Below are 19,945 nucleotides of genomic sequence, written 5' to 3'. Positions count from 1 at the left end.
GGCCAAATACTGTTCTAAGCACTTTTTATGTATTTATTTTGTTTACTTCTTACAAGAAAACTTATGAGGTAGGAATATTTTCCAGTTTCTATAGGCAAGGAAGTTGAATTAGAGAGTAAGTAATTAAGTTTTCTCAGGTGATTCAATTACTTTGCTGTAATGTCACTATTCAAGTCTGCACAGTTAAATCCAGAGCTTAAGCACTTAGTCTCATAGAGTCTCTTACAGGAGCAAAAAAGAGAATACTATCTTCTTAAAAGAATATTCTAGATATTAAAGGATATAAAATATACAAAGCCTAAGATTTGGACCATTTTATGTGTTAAATAATTGTTAACAATGATTATTGTTGATTCTTTATCATCATCCTTTTTATGATATTTTAAAATCATAGTCATCATTATTATTGAAATGTGATCCACATCATGAGAAGAGCAAGAATCATGTTTTCAGATTTAGATTACAATGGTGTGTTATTGGGCCAGGCAAGGTGACTCATGCCTGTAATTCCAGCACTTTAGGAGGCCAAGGTGGGCGGATCATGAGGTCGAGAGATCGAGACCATCCTGGCCAACTTGTGAAACCCCATCTCTACTAAAAATACAAAAATTAGCTGACTATGGTGGTGTGCGTCTGTAGTCCCAGCTACTTGGGAGGCTGAGGCAGAAGAATCACTTAAGCCCGGGAGGTGGAGATTGCAGTGAGCTGAGATCACGCCACTGCACTCCAGTCTGGCAACAGAGCAACACTCCGTCTAAAAAAACAACAGCAACAACAACAACAAAAACTGGTGTATTTCTAGAAAACACAATAGGCTTATTTCTCAAGAAAGCTAGAACACAACTGAGCCACAGCTTATCTTGACAGACTAGAAAGCAACATTAAATATATAGCAGAAAAAATTTTGAACTAGTCTTTGGCACTCTAGTGGGATATGATGTCCATATATGCATATATCAGTACCTATTTATACTCCATCTCCATATCATTATTATCTATCAACCTATCTATTAGTTGATCAGTGGTTGATGTTCCTTCAAATGTGAATAAATGTTATGCTATTGATAAGTTTGAGAGCAAAATTCTACCTTATAACTTGCACACTATACATTTGTAAAGCATGCAGATTACATTGAGTTGCTCTGCAGTATTTATACATATAATTTACAGTACTAGTAGTATAGGTAGAATCAAGATAGATTGCTTTAGCTTTTGTAGATGTATTACAGAATAATATTTTAAGCAAATGCATTTGTATATTTTATTTTTAAAAGTGCCCATTATGTGTATACTGATGTTTTTATATTTGGTGAACTGAGTTACTTGAGGAAAATATCGAACAAGTTTGAAAATGTTGAAACAGAACGTGCAGTCTTTGCCTTCTAATGAAATGACTTCGAAATGTAAATGAAGAAAAAGCAACAGAAAGCATGTGTAATAGGAAAAGTAATAGATTTCATAGAATCTGATTTAGCTATAACTTTTGGGAATTCACCTACCCTTAACTGATTCTTCATTTCTCTGTCTGTAAAATGGGAATAATCATAATTACTTATCTTTTAGGGTTTTTGTAATGAGTAAATATGTTTGTAAAACACCTAGTACTGGCCAGGTGCAGTGGCTCATGCCTGTAATCTCAGGAATTTGGGAGGCGGAGGCGAATGGATCACCTGAGATCAGGAGTTAGCGACCAGCTCGTCCAACATGGAGAAACCCATCTCTACTAAAAACACAAAAATTAGCTGAGCATGGTGGTGGACACCTGTAATCTCAGCTACTCGGGAAGCTGAGGCAGGAGAATTGCTGGAACCCGGGAGGTGGAAGTTGCAGTAAGCTGAGGTTGCGCCATTGTACTCCAACCCAGGCTGACAACAGGGAGACTCCGTCTCAAAACAAACAAACAAAACCCACGTGGTACACTATGCAGTATTCAGTAATTTCAGTCCAATTAATAGTATTAACAATAGTATTAGTATAGTGGTAGTAATAGAGGAGTACCACAGAATTTTTAAAAAGACATGAAACCTGCGTAGCAGAAGTTAACTGTGAGTCTTATGAGAGTTATATCCTACAATCATGAATAATAGAGCTATATACATGTTGAGGTCAGGAGTTCTAGAACACTTCCCTCACTCTTTCTTACCCATCTCCAAAATTACTTTATTGGCTGGTAATTCAACAATGAGAGTTTTTATGTCCTACATTAGTGTAATGCATTTATTCACACTTAGGTTTAGAGTGAGTTTACATTTAGTCCTAGAATGAAGAAAGTGCAAATTTATTAGGTATCGATAAAAAACACGGAAAGTACTACTGCTGTGAACAAAGGCACCATTTAGCTGATTTTAGCATAAATGATGGGTACATTACTTCTCTCTGGTTTGTTTATTTCTTTGTTTCATTTCATTTAAATATACATAGCATACTTTTCTAAACATGATAGTTGAAACTTTTAAAAATGCATTTCTTTCCATCATAAAATATTAATAACATTTATCAAGTAGTTATGTAAAGCACTTTTAAAGCTCCTTGCATTATAGACATTATTGCATTTAGTTCTCACAACTCTGTAAGATGGATATTACTATTATTATTCCAATTTTGAAGACCAAAAAATTAAGTCTTTGAGTCATTAAAAGACTAGACAACTTGCCTCCAGCCGTGGCACAGAAAGTGTTCTAACTAGTTTTTTACTACAAACTTGACTCCAGAACCTCTGCTCTTTATATGCATGTCACACACATTGCACTTTGATTTGCCCTTGCTGTAGAGTGTTATGGTGAGTTCTATGGTGATATTATTTAAGAATGTTTTGTCCATTTTTCTATTAACACTTAATCCTTACAGAAAGCCAATAAGACAGTGTATTGTCTGAGACTGATCAGAAATTGGAACTACCCTCAGACTTTGAGGCAGGAAAGTATTTGCTACAAGGAAACATCTTACAAAATCTTCAACCTGGCTAAGAATATAGGTCAGGAACATTCACCAATGGGAGCAGCGCTAAAGACATGACAGGCATTGCAAGACAGCACTGCTGATCTTCTTGCCCACCTGCAGTGCTGCACCAAGTGACCTGAGGAGAATGGTTCCTGCTTTGCTTTCACCATTCAAATATCACCCCAGTCTTTTTTGCTGGCAGAATATAAACCTGAACCCTGCTGGAAGGGAGTCTGGAAAAGGTAGTTTTCAGACTTCCAGCCCTTGCAATATGGAGAGATAGGAACGATGCTGAATATCAGCAGATGATAGGTGGCTTAGGAAGGTGTTATTATTATGCCTACTTTACATTATAGGAAATTGAGCCTACAATCCGGTGACTCCAGGGCCAGGGCTGCCAAAGTCTATATCATAAACTCTTTCTAGGGAAGGTTGTTTGAAGTTATATATTAACGTTACATACTTCTCCTCAGAGTTCACTTCAGTCTCCATTTGCATAGTAGGAGATAATCCAACCAATCAGGAATGGTATAAACAAACATAAAATTGAATGATTAAGATGAATCTTACATTTTTTAAAATCAAGTTTCAAATTCTGGATGAACTAACTATCCAGTAAAACTGGCAGATAATTAATGTCTGACAATTTTATTTCCTTTTTATATTTTTCAGGAAACAGTATAAAAAAAACATAGTGAGTGGCAAATGTTAATTCACACTTTAAATTAGAAATGTATTGCTTAAATTTCTATAGTTTGTTATTGTTTTTTTGTGGAAGTAATCTCTGAAGGATCGTTCTGAGTTATTCTTTTTACCTCGTCTCTGCCAGAGAGCCTGGTTCAGGAAGACAGAGCTAATATACCAAAACATCTTAATATCTAACCTAGTCAGAGCTAATAAGCCATAAGACAAAATTTACACATAACTATATGTGTGCCTCTTAGGTGATTTTTTAAAAAAATTACTCATAATAGCTAGATTTTACTTCAGTTAACATGAATTAAAGTCTAGTGCCTTAGTAAAGCTTCACTTCTTCATGGTCTGTGTATAACTTTTGGCCATCAGAATTATTTTAAATTACTGTATTTTTTCATACTCTATTTTTGTGGACTTTCACCTCCATTTTATCAATGAGTTTCAGAGTCTGTGGAATTACAAATCAGAGCTGCACAATTTTCTGAACTTTCTGCTTAAAATGATCCTCAGCCACTACCCATACCCAGTTTCTCTCTCTCTCTCTCTCTCTCTCTCACACACACACACACACACACACACACACACACACCCCACTGCGTATTTTATGTGGATTTAGAAATTGTGTTAAGGATTAGAAGAGTAAGTGGCTTATGAGTTGATGCAAACTAAGAGACTTTATCCCCAGAATCCCCCAGGGTGTGATTAAATGTTAGCTGAATGGAGATTTTAGGTAGAGAACAACTTATAAGGATGCAAGTATGAAAATGAAAATAATGGAACAAAAAATATGAAGGGATATAGTTATTATCATGCTGTCACCAGTTTATTTCTGAAATATTCTTCAAGTTTATTTTCAAGTTTGTAACCATGCACATAATAAATATAAAACAACTATATTTTTCAATGAATGAGTGATTTAGAGGGAATGAATTTGTTTGTATAACATGTATTTCTGATCTCTTTTCCTTAGTTACTGGAAAAAGAACCAAAAGAAAATTGAAAAAATAGGTAACATATTCAGTTATAATCACTTCATATGTTTCATTATTAAGAAAACTTTCTTAGAATCTTTACATTAATATCACCATATGGAGCTTTGACTAACTGTAACATAAAATATTAGAAAAAAGATGGATAAAGTTTATTATAGTATAGAGCATGTGAAAAATTAATTTCTAAATTTTCACAAAATGTAATAATACCAAAAATTACATCAATTGTCAGTATGCCTCAGTGAATAAAAACCATTATCCCTGCCTCAGAAGTCTAGGGGTTCCTAGAGGAAAACTTTAGCCTAATAACCACACATGTAGTATTTATTTTCCTATACAAATGAAAATGTCTTGCACTTAATAGAACACTAATTAGAAAGCACAGTAATGGTAACCACATCAACATTTGTCTCCTGCTCCCAAGTTTGCACTGTTTGCATCACATTCCTGGCATTAAATCCTTCATGGGAATGGATGGTGTTATAATATGCAGCATTTTGATACAGCTTGTTTATAAATCTGGCTATCTTATAACATAATTAGTTCATAGTCTCTTTAACCTTTTCCATTCACTTTCACACATCTGGATGCATTTTAGGTGTAGTATTTGGAATAATGCCAGGGGTTTATTACCATATGGAGAAGTTTTCTTATGTTCTCAATTAAGTCTCAATATTTCAGGAAAGATGAGGTTTGTTCATTCATCACTTTAATGTCATTTGACAGTATAAACAGTAATTTTTTTTTCAGACATACAAAGTTATATACAGACTATGCACAGTAATTTGACTGAGAAATTTGCCAAACATTTGCTTTCATAAAGATGGAAGGAGTAACCAAGAGTGATTCTTTTAAAATTACTACGGTCATGTATTAGTGTTATTGATGATCATGTGACCGGAAAACCATAGAATACAAAAGAAATTTAGTAAATATATGAAATTAAATTTTCTTTGAGATAAAGAAGAGTGGCTCATTTAAGAGAGAACAAAGAGTGCAATTATTTTGATTTGATTTGATTCCTGAAAGCAGAATTAGGCACTTTATGTTAGGTGATACATTAATTTATACAAGCATTAATAAGTTATGCTTCTAAGAAGTAGCTTAAATGCTTCTTATTTCTATAGAAAATAAGCATATATTTATAAGCTTATGTGTGTAATCATGTAATCATTTGTAGTCTCATTGAGGTTGTATTTGTGCTTGTTTTACAATACAAAGGTAAAAACTTTTTTTGGTTGTTGCTTTTCTTACTGGCAGTCCTTATTAAAACATGGTATTTTTGCTTTTGTTTCAATGTAAAAAAACCATAAGGCTATTGAACAGGATACTTAGATAGACTATCTTCATAGCTCCTTAACAATAATGGAAAACATTTGCATACTGTGCAAAAGACAGCTACTTTTTGCTAAAATAATTTGGAAAATTTATAAATGTCTAGAATAAAGAGCATATATTTATTATAGAATTTCTTTATTATTAACATAATCATTTTAGACCTAAAATGGACTTTTAGAGTCGCACATATTCTTCCGTCTCCTCTGTGTATAAATACAGGCGATTTAAAAATAATATTTATGGTAGTCTAATATGTATATATAATCTAAGATATTCAATTGAAGGCTACATGAATCACAGGGTATCAAAAATTATCATATCTTCATCGGGTGGTCCAATTTAACAATTGAGAATAAATTTAGCTCTATTTCACATAATCCAACATTAAAATGTGCTATTGGACAAGTGAGACTTGAATATACATTCTTGTTGAAAAGACCATAGGTGATTAAAATAGATTCAGTTTATGTTCAACACATCATCACATCTTCTGCCCCGAACATGAAAATAGACACAAAATTTCTCTTGTAAGTTTAGGAAAGTCTGTGGATACCATAGATTCCTATTGTGCATTTATTTTCACCTTAAACTATTCCCACTTTCCATGTGCTAAGAATTTACACTTCTTCAAGCACATCTCCTTCTAGTTATGATAAATAGTGTATGGCAACACAATTAATTGATGGATGTCAAAGCAATGAGATCAATTTATTCTTCTAAACAGCTGCTATGGCAGTAAACATATCTTAATAGAAGGAGGCCTCTTGAGTTCAAGAGGCATAAATGCCTGTCTTTGTGCAAGTCCTATCAGCATATTTCCAAGCCTGAAGGCGTTTGGCAAGTATTGTTAATTGACTTGCAGCATTAATTAAGTTAATGATCCAAGATTTTGTTTCACAGTGCTTCAACACATCAGATTATTGTACCAAGAGCATGTTAGAGTAATTTAAACTACTGCATTCTCTGGTACTCATTATGCCATTAACACTACAATTTATGTAGATAGACTTGCACAAAACAATTCAGAATTTTGTTGATTTCTAATTGGGTAAAACAGCATAAACTTTCCAAACTTGAGAAATATGCATTTAGAAGCTTTCTTTTGATTCTAAGTAAAATTATGGCATCCTTCTCTCACACAAAAGACACAGGTATTTTAAATAATAATTTAAATGTGAACATGTTTTCCTACTATGTCTTTGAATTTAAGTATCTAGTATGGCAACCTCTGAGTTCATGAATTGTAAAAAATTTTTACTCTTTAAATGGAGAACTCAAACTAAATTTTTAAATAGTAAATAATTTACATGCTCTACCACCAACAAATAAGACTACTTTTTCCAAACTCAACAACAAATTCCTTTATGTAAGCACTAACAAAGCCATTTTATTCATTTTTTTTTTAACTTATATTTTAGGTTCTGGGTACATGTGAAAGTTTGGTACATAGCTAAACTCATGTCACAGGGTTCGTTGTACCGATTATTTCATCACCCAGGAATTAAGCCCAATACCAAATAGTTATCTTTTCTGTTCCTCTCCCTTCTCCCACCCTCAACCCTTAAGTAGACCCCAGTGTCTGTTATTTCCTTCGCTGTGTCCATGTGTTTTCATCATTTAGCTCCCATTTACAAGTGAGAACAGGTGGTATTTGGTTTTCTGTTCCTATGTCAGCTTGATGAGGATAATAGCCTCTAGCTCCATCCATGTTCCCACAAAAGATATGATCTCGTTCTTTTTTATGGCTGCATAGTATTCCATGGTGTGTATGTACCATATTTTCTTTATCAATCTGTCATTTATCAGCATTTAGGTTAATTCCTTGTCTTTGCTATTGTGAATAGTGATGCATTGCACGTTCATTTGTATGTGTCTTTATGGTAGAATGATTTATATTCCTCTGGGTATATACCCAGTAATGGGATTGCTGGATCAAATGGTAGTTCTGCTTTTAGCTCTTGAGGAATAGCCATTATTAATTGTATGTAATTATCCACTAAGAAAAAGTAAAAAGGAAACAACTTTATTTTTAAACCGAAATAATGAATGCAAGATTGAATTTGTTTTTTCTTAACAAATTCTTTTTATATTTGTGTATACTTGAAGAATAAGATTCTATTGAGAATTTAAGTTTTATAGGAATTCATTCTCAAAACTAGTATTTTATTGGTTTGTAGTATCTTCTACCACTTTGTAATCAGTGTTTGTTTTAATAAATGAATAAGTCTTATTTATGTTAGGATATATTTCCTCTCCTCACTCTGGAGTAACTGCAATAGCCTGTATTTTATATTTAAATTAAACTCAGATGTCTATGTTAAAATATTTTATACAGTGTAAATAAGATAATTGATTCATATAAATTATACACAAAAAGAACAACACATAAATTTCATTTGTTGCTATTTAAATCAAGATTTATAAAGGTAGTATTTATAAATGAAATTCAAAAAAGATACAGTAGCTTTATAGGAACAATGACTTGGGATTTATACTCATACATTTTTCTCAGAGAGCACATATGTCCAAGTATTTGAGTAAGTATACATGGCAGTACCCTCTAAATTTGTTACATCTTATTTGTTCCTCATTTCCAGTCTTTAAGAAGTGAAGGTAGCAATTTTGTAAGCCACTAACATGTTTTCATGATAAGAAGGGTATATTGAACACATTTATAAATACATATATAAATCTATGTATTTTATACATGTTACTTTTAACACAACTCTAAAATAATTTTTTGCATAAAGAAAGGAATAAAAGAAAGTAAAGCTGTACCTGGTCAAAAAGCACAAGTGAAAATTATGTATGCTTTTACAGTGAAAACAAAAAGGAAAGAGTAGAATATTACTTTCTTGATGACAACTAATCAAAAATATTGCCAATAGTTCTTATGTATTTGCAACTGGGGAACACTGTGCTGTGAGAAAAAAAAAAAATCTACATCACGAAAATGGCCGTCACATAATCAGTTGAAAAACAAAATAGGAAAGAGTTCTATGAAACAGCTACTCTCTGGTGAGAAATTCAACACTATTTAAAGTTTGCCTGCCTGTTTCTCAAATGTAGTACACCGCTACAATACTTAAAACCTGATTTCTGTGCCCATACATTTGTAACTTGTTTATTTTCATGTCGTTGCCTTAACAATAGAAAGGTATTCTGAAATTGTTAGCTCAGTGTTTTGCCTCATAAGGAGGTTCCCAATTTATTTATAAGGGAAAAAATGTTATGTTTATGATTCTATGATGTACAGAAATGGGCTTAGTTAGCATCATGAGATCTGACTCACACTTATAATTTCAGACCAGAATAAGTGTGGCTCCATAATCAAGCCACAAAAGCAGAACCAAGTTAAACAAAATTTTGACTGTGTTTTAAGCAAAGTTAGTATGATGAAATGAATTATCTGTGCTCAGCAGTAGGTCTAGTTGTGCATATAGCATGCATATCATTTCCTGAGCTATCTAATAAATGCATTAGTGAAATTGGGCTGGGAAGTAGAGACTAGCTTCCAGAAACAAATGCTATAGTACTTACAATCCTACTCTCAATGAAAAGAAATTAACTAAGAATTCTGTAACATCTCACTGCATTATGAAATTTGAAAATTAGATCCTAACGAATATAGTAAATAATTACAATACTTTAAAGTTATAGTGGTATTAGAATATGTTTAGGTTTAGGTAAAAACAAGTAACATAACAAAAACAAGTGGGACTTATACCCCAACTTGTATACACCACATGATCAATTACCATAGTTTTCTGAAACCTGGATATGGGAGCAGAAGCCCTGAATTGGTCTGTGTCATAGTTTTACAGTTTCACAGACAATATGTTAACTACCAAGGGGCTGGCCGGGCGCGGTGGCTCACGCCTGTAATCCCAGCACTTTGGGAGGCCGAGACGGGCGGATCACGAAGTCAGGAAATCGAGACCATCCTGGCTAACACGGTGAAACCCCGTCTCTACTAAAAAATACAAAAAAAAACTAGCCGGGCGAGGTGGCGGGCGCCTGTAGTCCCAGCTACTCGGGAGGCTGAGGCAGGAGAATGGCGTGAACCCGGGAGGCGGAGCTTGCAGTGAGCTGAGATCCGGCCACCGCACTCCAGCCTGGGTGACAGAGCGAGACTCCGTCTCAAAAAAAAAAAAAAAAAAACTACCAAGGGGCTTTTATTCTTCACTTTTGAAATGTAAATATTTCTTTTGTATGGATTAATACTCCCTACTGAAATGGAACCACAGTCTGAAAACACTTGTTTGCTTTCTTCACTGCCATATCCCCCTCTATTATCATCTCTGGCCCATAATAAGCACTCAGTCAATATTAGTTGATTCAATTTAACAAGATCATGTATGAGAAAAGTCTTTATAAACTGAAAAATATGCTGCTTAGGTATTATCACTTCAGACAAAAGACAAAGTATACATAATCTGTAGTCAAGAATAATTTTTCAAAAGCATTTTAAAATATGATGTGTTTTCTTATTCTGCTTTACAACAGATATGTGCAATTTAAGTGATATTTCTTGGTAGTAGAAGGAGTGTAGTTTGATAAATAGGCTAAATTTTTATCTTTGAAATACCTAAGTCAAGAAAATCTCTGCAGTGTAAAGAATAGTGTAAGTTTCAACTCTCCATCTATAAAATATAAAAAATGAAGGGACATTGATGAAGAAAATAAATTCAGTGAAAGTATTTAAATATGTTTATCATGTCATTTCTCTGCAAATAGTATTTTCTTCCAAGATGATTATGTAAATTATTTCTTAAATATAATGCACATTTTACAATAGGTCAACTAAACAAGATTTTAAATTCTAAGATATTATTCTAATTTCCTATGTCAAGTAAAATGTTTTTATATTTCTTTTCTCCATGATATGCCTTAGGAAAGATTTTTACATATGGTAATGCTGTAATGGTGTTAATATATTTATGTATGAGATTTTAAAAAAATGAATTTGATATATTTTAGGGAAAATGTGTGAATCTTCAGTCAATTACTGTGAATGCAACCCCTGCTTTAATGGTGGTTCCTGCCAAAGTGGTGTGGATTCTTATTATTGTCATTGTCCATTTGGTGAGTAAAACTTATTTGTTGATATAAAATATAAGTTCATTTTTGCACACAATTTAGTAATTGTATTTTATTATGAGCATGACAAAGAAACTATTGTTTTACATGGAAAGTTTTATTACAATAAAATATTAAATGTTTAACATTTGTAAAAGTTATGGAAATCCCATTGAATGCATTGCATTGATCATTACGAGGAAAAGAGTCAACTCAAGATAATCGAATTAATGATGTTTCTGTAGGACATTTCCCCTCAAAGATTTATGGATGTCTTCTTTTTAGCTGAGAACTTATGAACTAAAAAAAAAAAAAATCTTTAAGCACTCTTTGACATCACTGTCTATTTCAAATCTTTAAGAGTAGTCAAAGTAAGGTTTTTTGTTTGTTTCACTTTTGTGAATGTTATTTTGTTTTTTATTTTTGTTTTTTACATTAGTTTTTAATTTTGTTCTTCACATTGATTCAGCCACTTTTATTAGAAGGACTTAGTAACTATACATGAAGCTTTCATAATAGGCTTTTTGTAGCTGATACTACCTGACTAATAAAATTTCAAACTTATCTGTTCTTTTGAGTAAGAAAAATTGTTAAAAAGAACTTTTGTGTAAACATACATATTTATTCACCCTAGTGGAATGAACTAAAAGATTCCATCCAGGTCTTATCCAACTGTTACCCATTACTGTGCCAGCCAAAAACCAGAGGAAGCATTTGTATTAGCTTGGTTTGTTTCTTAAGTTTGTGATTATTCCATTTTTTTAAAGGCTACTTTACACCACAACGTAGAATCCATCTCCAGATGACTCTGTCTCTTTTCGTAAGCAAGAAAGAGCAAGAATATTTTTCTAGTCTTCCTTTGGGCATATAACTGTGCTATATGGACCTGAAAAGAAAAGCTCAACCTATAGTAGATAGTAGAATTTGAAGGACATATGCAGTTCCTAATATCCTGTATAATTTACTAGGTATTTTTAATTTCCAAACAATTTCTTGACTATCTGATTTTATTAAGCACAACATCAATAGAATGATAAGGACAAACAGAACAGAAAAATACCTAATTTGGGGGAATGTATTTTACCAATGGTTTTGAGGCCCAGAAATTGAATGATTTGCCCAAAGTCAAAAAATGAAGTTGAAACAAAACTACCCCAAGACAACGTGTAGCGACTAGAACAAAAATTTTTATTTTCAGTCCAGTCTGACATTCACAACACCCCTTTTTATAAAATTTCTTTGACATTCTCACTAACAATGCCCGGGAAGTAATGAAAGGTTTATCAAGGTCAAAATAACCACAACTTTAGATCTCCAAAAACTTTTTCTTTCTTTCAATGGTGTCTCATAATTTTAAATGGTGCTGCTTTCTACATATAACCATAGTCAAGTTTCATGGTTTAACTTAACATTTTGATATAAAAGATAAGGGGGTTAGAGTGTACACTGGAAATGATTTTCAAGTGAGTGAACCGAAAACGTTCATATTTTTAGGGATTCCTTTACATTACAGTTGCAAATTTGAGGATTTAAGAAAATTGATACACAATAAAAACAAGTTGCTGCTGCACTGTAGTGGTACAACTGGAGTCGCCTATTAAGTGGAGCTATTTGGGGGGCCAAATATACCTTCTTGTCGCTCTGCTAGAGATCTCCAGGGAAAGAGGAATAGCACAATGTAAATTAAAATAGACACAAATCACACATAGCCGGCAGTGCAAATTTCTCCCCCTATTCCTTCCAGTGGCAAAGACAAAAAATCATTATCTAAATTTAGACATTGTCAGCACTTAGAAAAGAAAACAAAGGTCACTGAAACACTACTATGTAATTTGAAACTAAAGAGATAGAATTAAAAACAAAAATGATTTTTGTTCTCAAATTCCATAAAGAAATATTTTCATGTTTGAAAACACACTATCAATTTGAATTAAAATGTAAGTATCTATGTACTTTCTACATATATTTACATTTGAATATTCAGCACATTGTTATAGATTTATTAAAGTTTATTCAGAAGAGACCTAAGTGAACACATAATACAAATTTTTTCACTAGTATTTTTATTTCATTTATATGCTTTCTTTTTCCTTTAACTTCACTTACTCTTTCTGCATTGATAACATATTTATATATTAATTGTTAATATATAGAAATTATAAATATTAAATATAGATGCCACAGAAATGTATAAAATACAAATGCAACTTCTACTGGATAGATATAATAAATATATAATGTACAAGATTATACTATGTATAAAATATATTATCTATATATCTCATATATGACATATCATATATATCAATAAATATCATTTCTATAATTCCTTTGCCTTCAACTTCAGTTAAAGATTAAAAATTAAAAATCATGTATAATTTCTTTTTTTTTTTTTTGAGATGGAATCTCGCTCTGTCACCCAGGCTGGAGTGCAGTGGAATGATCTCGGCTCACTGCAAGCTCCGCCTCCCAGGTTCACACCATTCTCCTGCCTCAGCCTCCCGAGTAGCTGGGACTGCAGGCGCCAGCCACCACGGCTGGCTAATTTTGTTTTGTATTTTTAATAGTGACGGTGTTTCACCCGTGTTAGCCAGGATGGTCTTGATCTCCTGACCTCGTGATCCGCCCACCTCGGCCTCCCAAAGTGCTGGGATTACAGGCATGAGCCACCATGCCTGGTCAAAATTATGTATAATTTCTACTCATTCATAATAAATATTATTTCAGCCTGGACAGAAAAGGGAAAGATAAATAACACAAACTTTTATGGCAGCTTCTAGGCTGTTTTAATTTTTAAAGTGTTCTGATATAAAATGTGGTAGTCAAAACAACTAGACAATCAATAGATCTGGCCTCAAATTTTGGCTGTTTCTCTTGGTTCTGTGACCTTAGGCAAGTTTTAAGTACTCTATAAAATAATGGCATTGGTTCCTTCTAGCTGAACAATTCCCTCACTCTAAATTTTATGCATTTACAGGACATAAAAAGCCAAAATTAAGAAATGAAGCCTTTGCAAGTTAATAAGAATCATGAGGTATTGGCGTGGGTTAATTTTCCAATCATTTGCCACAGTCTACTAATATTTGTGGGAAAAGAATTTTGGCATAGAATTGTAACATCAATAAAACTCATTTTTCAAGTTTGAAAAAGAACCAGCACAAACAAGTCGGAATGCTGACTTTCAAAAAAAAAAAAGACAGCTATTTTAAAGTAGCCTGCTATAAATCATATCTACAGAGGGTATAAAACAAGAAAGAGATAAAAACTTAAAGATAGTTATTTCCTTTCCTAAACCAATGATTTCACTTGCCTGATTTTGTGGCCTTGAAAATAACATGAATATAGGTACTGATTTTTAAAAAATCAAAACAAATGCATTTACCATCTTCAATTGAGTTGAAATAGTTTTTAAGAACTATATATTATGAAGGAAGTATGTTGGCTGAAAATTGTAGCATAATAAAACTTCTAAAAGGTCAACAAATTTAGGCCGGGTGTGGTGGCCCATGCCTGTGATCCCAGCAATTTGGGAGGCTGAGGCGGGCGGATCACCTGAGGTCAGGAGTTCAAGACCAGCCTGACCAACAAGGTGAAATCTCGTCTCTACTAAAAATACAAAATTAGCCAGGTGTGGTTCTGGGCACCTATAATCCTAGCTTCTCGGGAGGCTGAGGCAGGAGAATCACTTGAACCCAGGAGGCAGAAGTTGCAGTGAGCAGGCACTCTAGTCTGGGCAACAAGAGCAAAACTCTGACCCCCAAAAATAAAAAAAAAAAAAATTATAAAAATAAAAATCAACAGATTTTGAAACGTTTCTGGGAAAGAAATCTCTTCAGACACAGTCCATTCCACTAAACCTTTAATTTTTAGAAACAGAGCATACTTAGATATGTTCCCTAATCAGACAATGAAAAATAATTACATCAATTAATCATTTCTGCCATATTTTAAACATCATTCATAAAGATCATTAACTCTATTTCAATTTTAGTTTAGATGAAATTTTTTGGTAAGTAACAAGAAAGTTGTTAAAACATAACTCATTTTATAATTCAAAAAATATTTTAATCAAAATATATAATAAAATTTCCCTGAAATTTTATGCCAGTTTGTCAATTTTCCCTCCAACAGGTGTCTTTGGAAAACACTGCGAGTTGAATAGTTATGGATTTGAGGAGTTGTCATACATGGAATTTCCAAGCTTGGACCCCAATAACAACTATATTTATGTCAAATTTGCCACTATTAAAAGTCATGCCTTATTGCTTTACAACTATGACAACCAGACAGGCGACCGGGCTGAGTTTTTGGCCCTTGAAATTGCCGAAGAAAGACTAAGATTCTCTTATAATTTAGGCAGTGGTACATATAAACTCACCACCATGAAGAAGGTGTCAGATGGACATTTTCACACTGTGATCGCCCGGAGAGCAGGAATGGTAAGATATTTCATCCTACATAAACCTCATTTTATTGTTGTTGTATATCCAACTGGATTATGAACTGGGGTGCAAATCATATTAAATTAGGTTTATTCATTAAATGAACACTTTAGTTATGAACAACTTAGATGTAACATTTTTCTTTTGCTCATAACAACTCTGTTCAAAAACAATAAAAAAGAGAACAATTGAGAAAATAGCCTAGTGTGTGAAAATTTCATTGATTTTTTTGTATGTTTTTAAGGCCATATCAGGCCTATACTTAAAATAACTACCTTTCTTTCCTAAGTATTTCTGCCTTGACTGAAGAAACAATTAAAGAACAGAGGAGACTTTTCTGCAAAATCTACATACCTTAATCAAAAACACTTTATTGTTAAAAAATGCTAGCAATAGTCGTAGCTAGTCATAGTCTTTTTGCTGGTAGAGGGTCTTGCCTTGATATTGGTGGCTCCTGACTGAGCCAGGTAGTAGTGGCTGAAGATTTGTGGTGGGGGCTGTGGAAATTCCTTAAAATAAAACAACAGTAAACTTTGTAACATTAACTCCTTTTTCATGAAAGATTTCTCTGTAGCATTTGAGGCTATTTGATTGATACTGTTTTACCCACAGAGGAAATTGTTTCAAACTTGAAGTCAAGCCTCTCTCAAACCTTGATGCTAATGTATTAATTAAGCCTATGGAATATTCTAAATCCTTTGTTGTCATTTCAACAATGTTCACAGCATCTTCACCTGGAGTAAGTTCTGTCTTAATAAACCACTTCCTTTGATTATCCCTAAGAAGCAGCTTCTCTTCCTTTCATGTTAGTTTTGCAAGATTGTAGCAGCTCAATCACATCTTCGGGCTTCACTTCAAATTCTAGTTCTCTTGCTGTTTCTACCACATTGGCAATTACTCCCTCCACTGAAGTCTGGAAGCCCTCAAACTCATCCACGAGAGTCAAAAATCAACTTCCTCCAAACTCCTTTTAATATTTGATATTTTGACCTCCTTCCATGAATCATGAATGTTCTTCATGGCATCTAGAATGGTGACTCCTTTCCAGAAGGTTTTTAATTTACTTTGCCCAGACCCATCAGAGGAATCATAATCTGTGGCAACTAGAGCCTTATGAAATTTGTTTCTTAAATAATAGGACTTGAAACTCAAAGTGACTCTTTGATCCATGGGCTGCAGTCTGGATGCTGTGTTAGCAAGCATGAAAACAACATTAATCTCCTTGTACATCATTGTCAGAGCTCCTTGGTGACCAGGTGCATTATCAGTGAGCAGTAATATTTTGAAAGGAATTTTTTTTCCTGAGCAGTAGATCTCAACAGTGGGCTTAAAAATATTCAATAAACCATGCTGTAGACAGACGCACTGTCATCCAGGCATTTCTGTTTACTGATAGAGCACAGGTGCAGTAGATTTGGCATAATTCTTAAAGATCCTAGGATTTTTAGAATGGAAAAGGAGTGCTGGTTTCAATGTCAAGACACCAGCTATATTCGCTCCTGATGAGTCAGCCTATCCTTTGAAGCTTTTAACCTAGGCATTCACTTCTTTTCTCTAGCTATGAAAATCCTAGATGACATCTTCTAATAAAAGGCTGATTTTTTACATTGAAAGTCTGTTCTATAGTGTAGCCCCTTCATCAATGACCTTAGCTAGATCTTCTGGATAACTTGCTGCAGCTTCTATATCAACATTCACTGCTTGGCTTTGTATTTTTACATTACAGAGATGACTTCTTTCCTTAAACCTCATGAGCCAACCTCTGCTGCATTCCAACTTTTCTGCTGTAGTTTCCTCACCTCCCTCAGCCTTCATGCATTGGAAAGGAGTTAGTGTGCCTTTTTCTAGATTAGATGTTGGCTTAAGGGAATGTTGTAACAGGTTTGATCTTCTATCCAGACTACTAAAACTTTCTCCATATCAGCAATAAGGCTATCGTGCTTTCTTATCATTTGTGTATTCACTGGAGTAGCACTTTTAATTTCCTTCAAGAACTTTTACTTTGCATTTACAGCTGGGCTAATTATTTGGCACAAGAAGCCTCGCTTTTGGCCTATCTTGGCTTTCTACATGCCTTCCTCACTAAGCTTATTCATTTTTATATTTTGATACAAAGTGAGAGACATGCAACTCTTCCTTTCACTTGAGCACTTAGAGGCCATTGTAGGATTATTTGTTGGCATAATTTCAGTAGTGTTTTATCTCAGGGTACAAGGAAGCCTGAGGATAGGTAGAGAGACCAGGGACAGATAATTGCTCGAGCAGCTAGAACATAAACAAAATTTATCAATTAAGTTTGCCATCGTATATGGCATGGTTCATGTTGCCCCAAAATAATTATAATAGTAACATCCAAGGACACTTCACTCATCATAGATCACCATACCACATAAAATAATAATGAAATATTTGAAATATTGTGAGAATTATTAAAATGTGACTCACAGTCACAAAGTAAGCACATGCTGTTGGAGAAATGGTGCTGATAGACTTGCTGGATGCAGGATTACCAGAAACCTTCAATTTGTAAAAAACAAATCTGCAAAGTGCAATAAAGTGAAGAGCAATACAATGAGGCATGCATGTATTTACAGATTATATTGATTTTATTATGTGGCTTTCATGTTACAAGAATGACATATCTATTTAGGATGTGTGTTTATTAAACAAACATTTTTTTATGAAGGAAAATGCATCACATCTTTTCTTTATTAATGTTAGAAAATATTTGACATAGTGTAATAGAATGGAACAGCTTATTTATTTTTTATTCTTTATCTTCACAACGATCTCTCCATATTTCCCCCATCTCTAACGGCTATCAAGGATTTATTTTTTTTTTTTATAAGAAAATGCTAACAAATCTGTCTTAAAGCATTTTTGCACTTTAGCTTTGAGCCTTTAAAAGTGTAGTTACTGGTGGCCAGGCGTGGTGGCTCACGCCTGTAATCCCAGCACTTTGGGAGGCCGAGGTGGGCGGATCACGAGGTTAGGAGATCAAGACCATCCTGGCTAACAGTGAAACCGCATCTCTACTAAAAATACAAAAAAAAAAAAAAAAAAAAAAAAAAAAAAATTAGCCAGGCGTGGCAGTGTGCAGCTGTAGTCCCAGCTGCTGGGGATGCTGAGGCAGGAGAATGGCGTGAACCCGGGAGGCGGAGCTTGCAGTGAGCCTAGATCGCGCCACTGCACTCCAGCCTGGGTGACAGAGCAAGACTCTGTCTCAAAAAAACAAACAACAACAAAAAAGTGTAGTTACTGGTAAGATTTATAATTCACCCTAGATAAAATAATTGTGTAAAATGTTAAATTGTCTACTAAAAAGAAAGCCTAGCCAAAACAAAATAAGTACCCTTAAATCATTTTTAAATGAAAAAAACTTGGTATCTAAATGATTATAAATTTATTTCTGATTTCATGTCAATCTTTAAAATATATGGTAACTTATATAGTCCTTAGACTGATTCTATGAATCATACATTTGTGTGACTACAGATTAATTTTTGCCACTAAATGCATGGAATATGTTATATTGCTGAATGCATATAAGCAATATTCAGAAATAATATTTAAAATGTTTTTAACCAAGTTTTTGCTATTTTTTTCTCTCTGGCCCATAGTTAATTTTAAAGGCTAAAATTTGTGCAATCTATAATTACCAATTTCATAAGGGCATAAGACAGAAACTACCTTATAATATTAATTATTTTTGACCAATACACATAACAGGCAATCTATTATCAAAGAACAAAGTTTGTCATTTGCTCTCAGGAATATTTTATAAATTCATGTTTATTTTGAATTGGCATCAGATACAATGACTTTTCTCTCCTGCACTCGAATTTACTACAACATTAAAGTAAATTTAAGCAAGTTTTTAAATACAGAACTATTTTTAATTGTGAGGGGGAAAAAGAATAATGATTAGCTTTAAATATAACCAAGTGATTGTGTCAACATGCTCAAGGGTAGCTGCTCAGACATGTCATTCATGGGTATCGCCACATCCATCAAACTGCATTCAGGGTCCTACCAGGTTATGAAATGTATGTTACTTGAAATGTGGGTGAGAAAACAACAAATGTATTATATGGTTTTTATCAATCATTTTAGTTATATATTGTTTTCCCCATTTCCTTTTGAACTTAGTGTTAATATTTCCAGATGGAACATTTTTCTAATATATTTAATTTATACAGTGTTTACTTAATAAAATTACCCCCAACAGTCTGAAAATGGTGTCAAGACATAATGTTATACTTTATATTTTAATTCTACTATGCCCACATTTCCATATTTTTGTAAAGGTTAATATGAATTATAATTAAAATTTTATTTCTGTGAATTAGGTGCTAAACAGGTGTTAGTCATCCCGAATTATCACCAACTCATCCCACATATAACCTTTTGAAGTAAAATAATGGAATATTTGACTTGATCTTGGTCTCAATGAAGTTT

At 33.5% G+C, this 19,945-nt stretch overlaps 1 protein-coding gene across 2 annotated transcripts in view; it reads left to right on the top strand.

Moving 5' to 3' along the window:
- The window catches only part of FAT4 (FAT atypical cadherin 4), a 187,427-nt gene that overhangs the window by 147,758 nt on the left and 19,724 nt on the right, over positions 1-19,945 (top strand). For both annotated transcript variants that reach the window (XM_050792369.1, XM_050792368.1), the window contains exons 11-12: positions 10,947-11,051; positions 15,177-15,484. In XM_050792369.1, the coding sequence (XP_050648326.1) occupies positions 10,947-11,051; positions 15,177-15,484 (413 nt within the window). The remainder of the gene's footprint in view (positions 1-10,946; positions 11,052-15,176; positions 15,485-19,945) is intronic.

The sequence above is a fragment of the Macaca thibetana genome, chromosome 5 (genome assembly GCF_024542745.1).
Source record: "Macaca thibetana thibetana isolate TM-01 chromosome 5, ASM2454274v1, whole genome shotgun sequence".
Taxonomy (NCBI): Eukaryota; Metazoa; Chordata; class Mammalia; order Primates; family Cercopithecidae; genus Macaca; species Macaca thibetana.
Note: the sequence above shows the minus strand (reverse complement) of the source record. Positions and strands in the feature narration are given on the sequence as shown.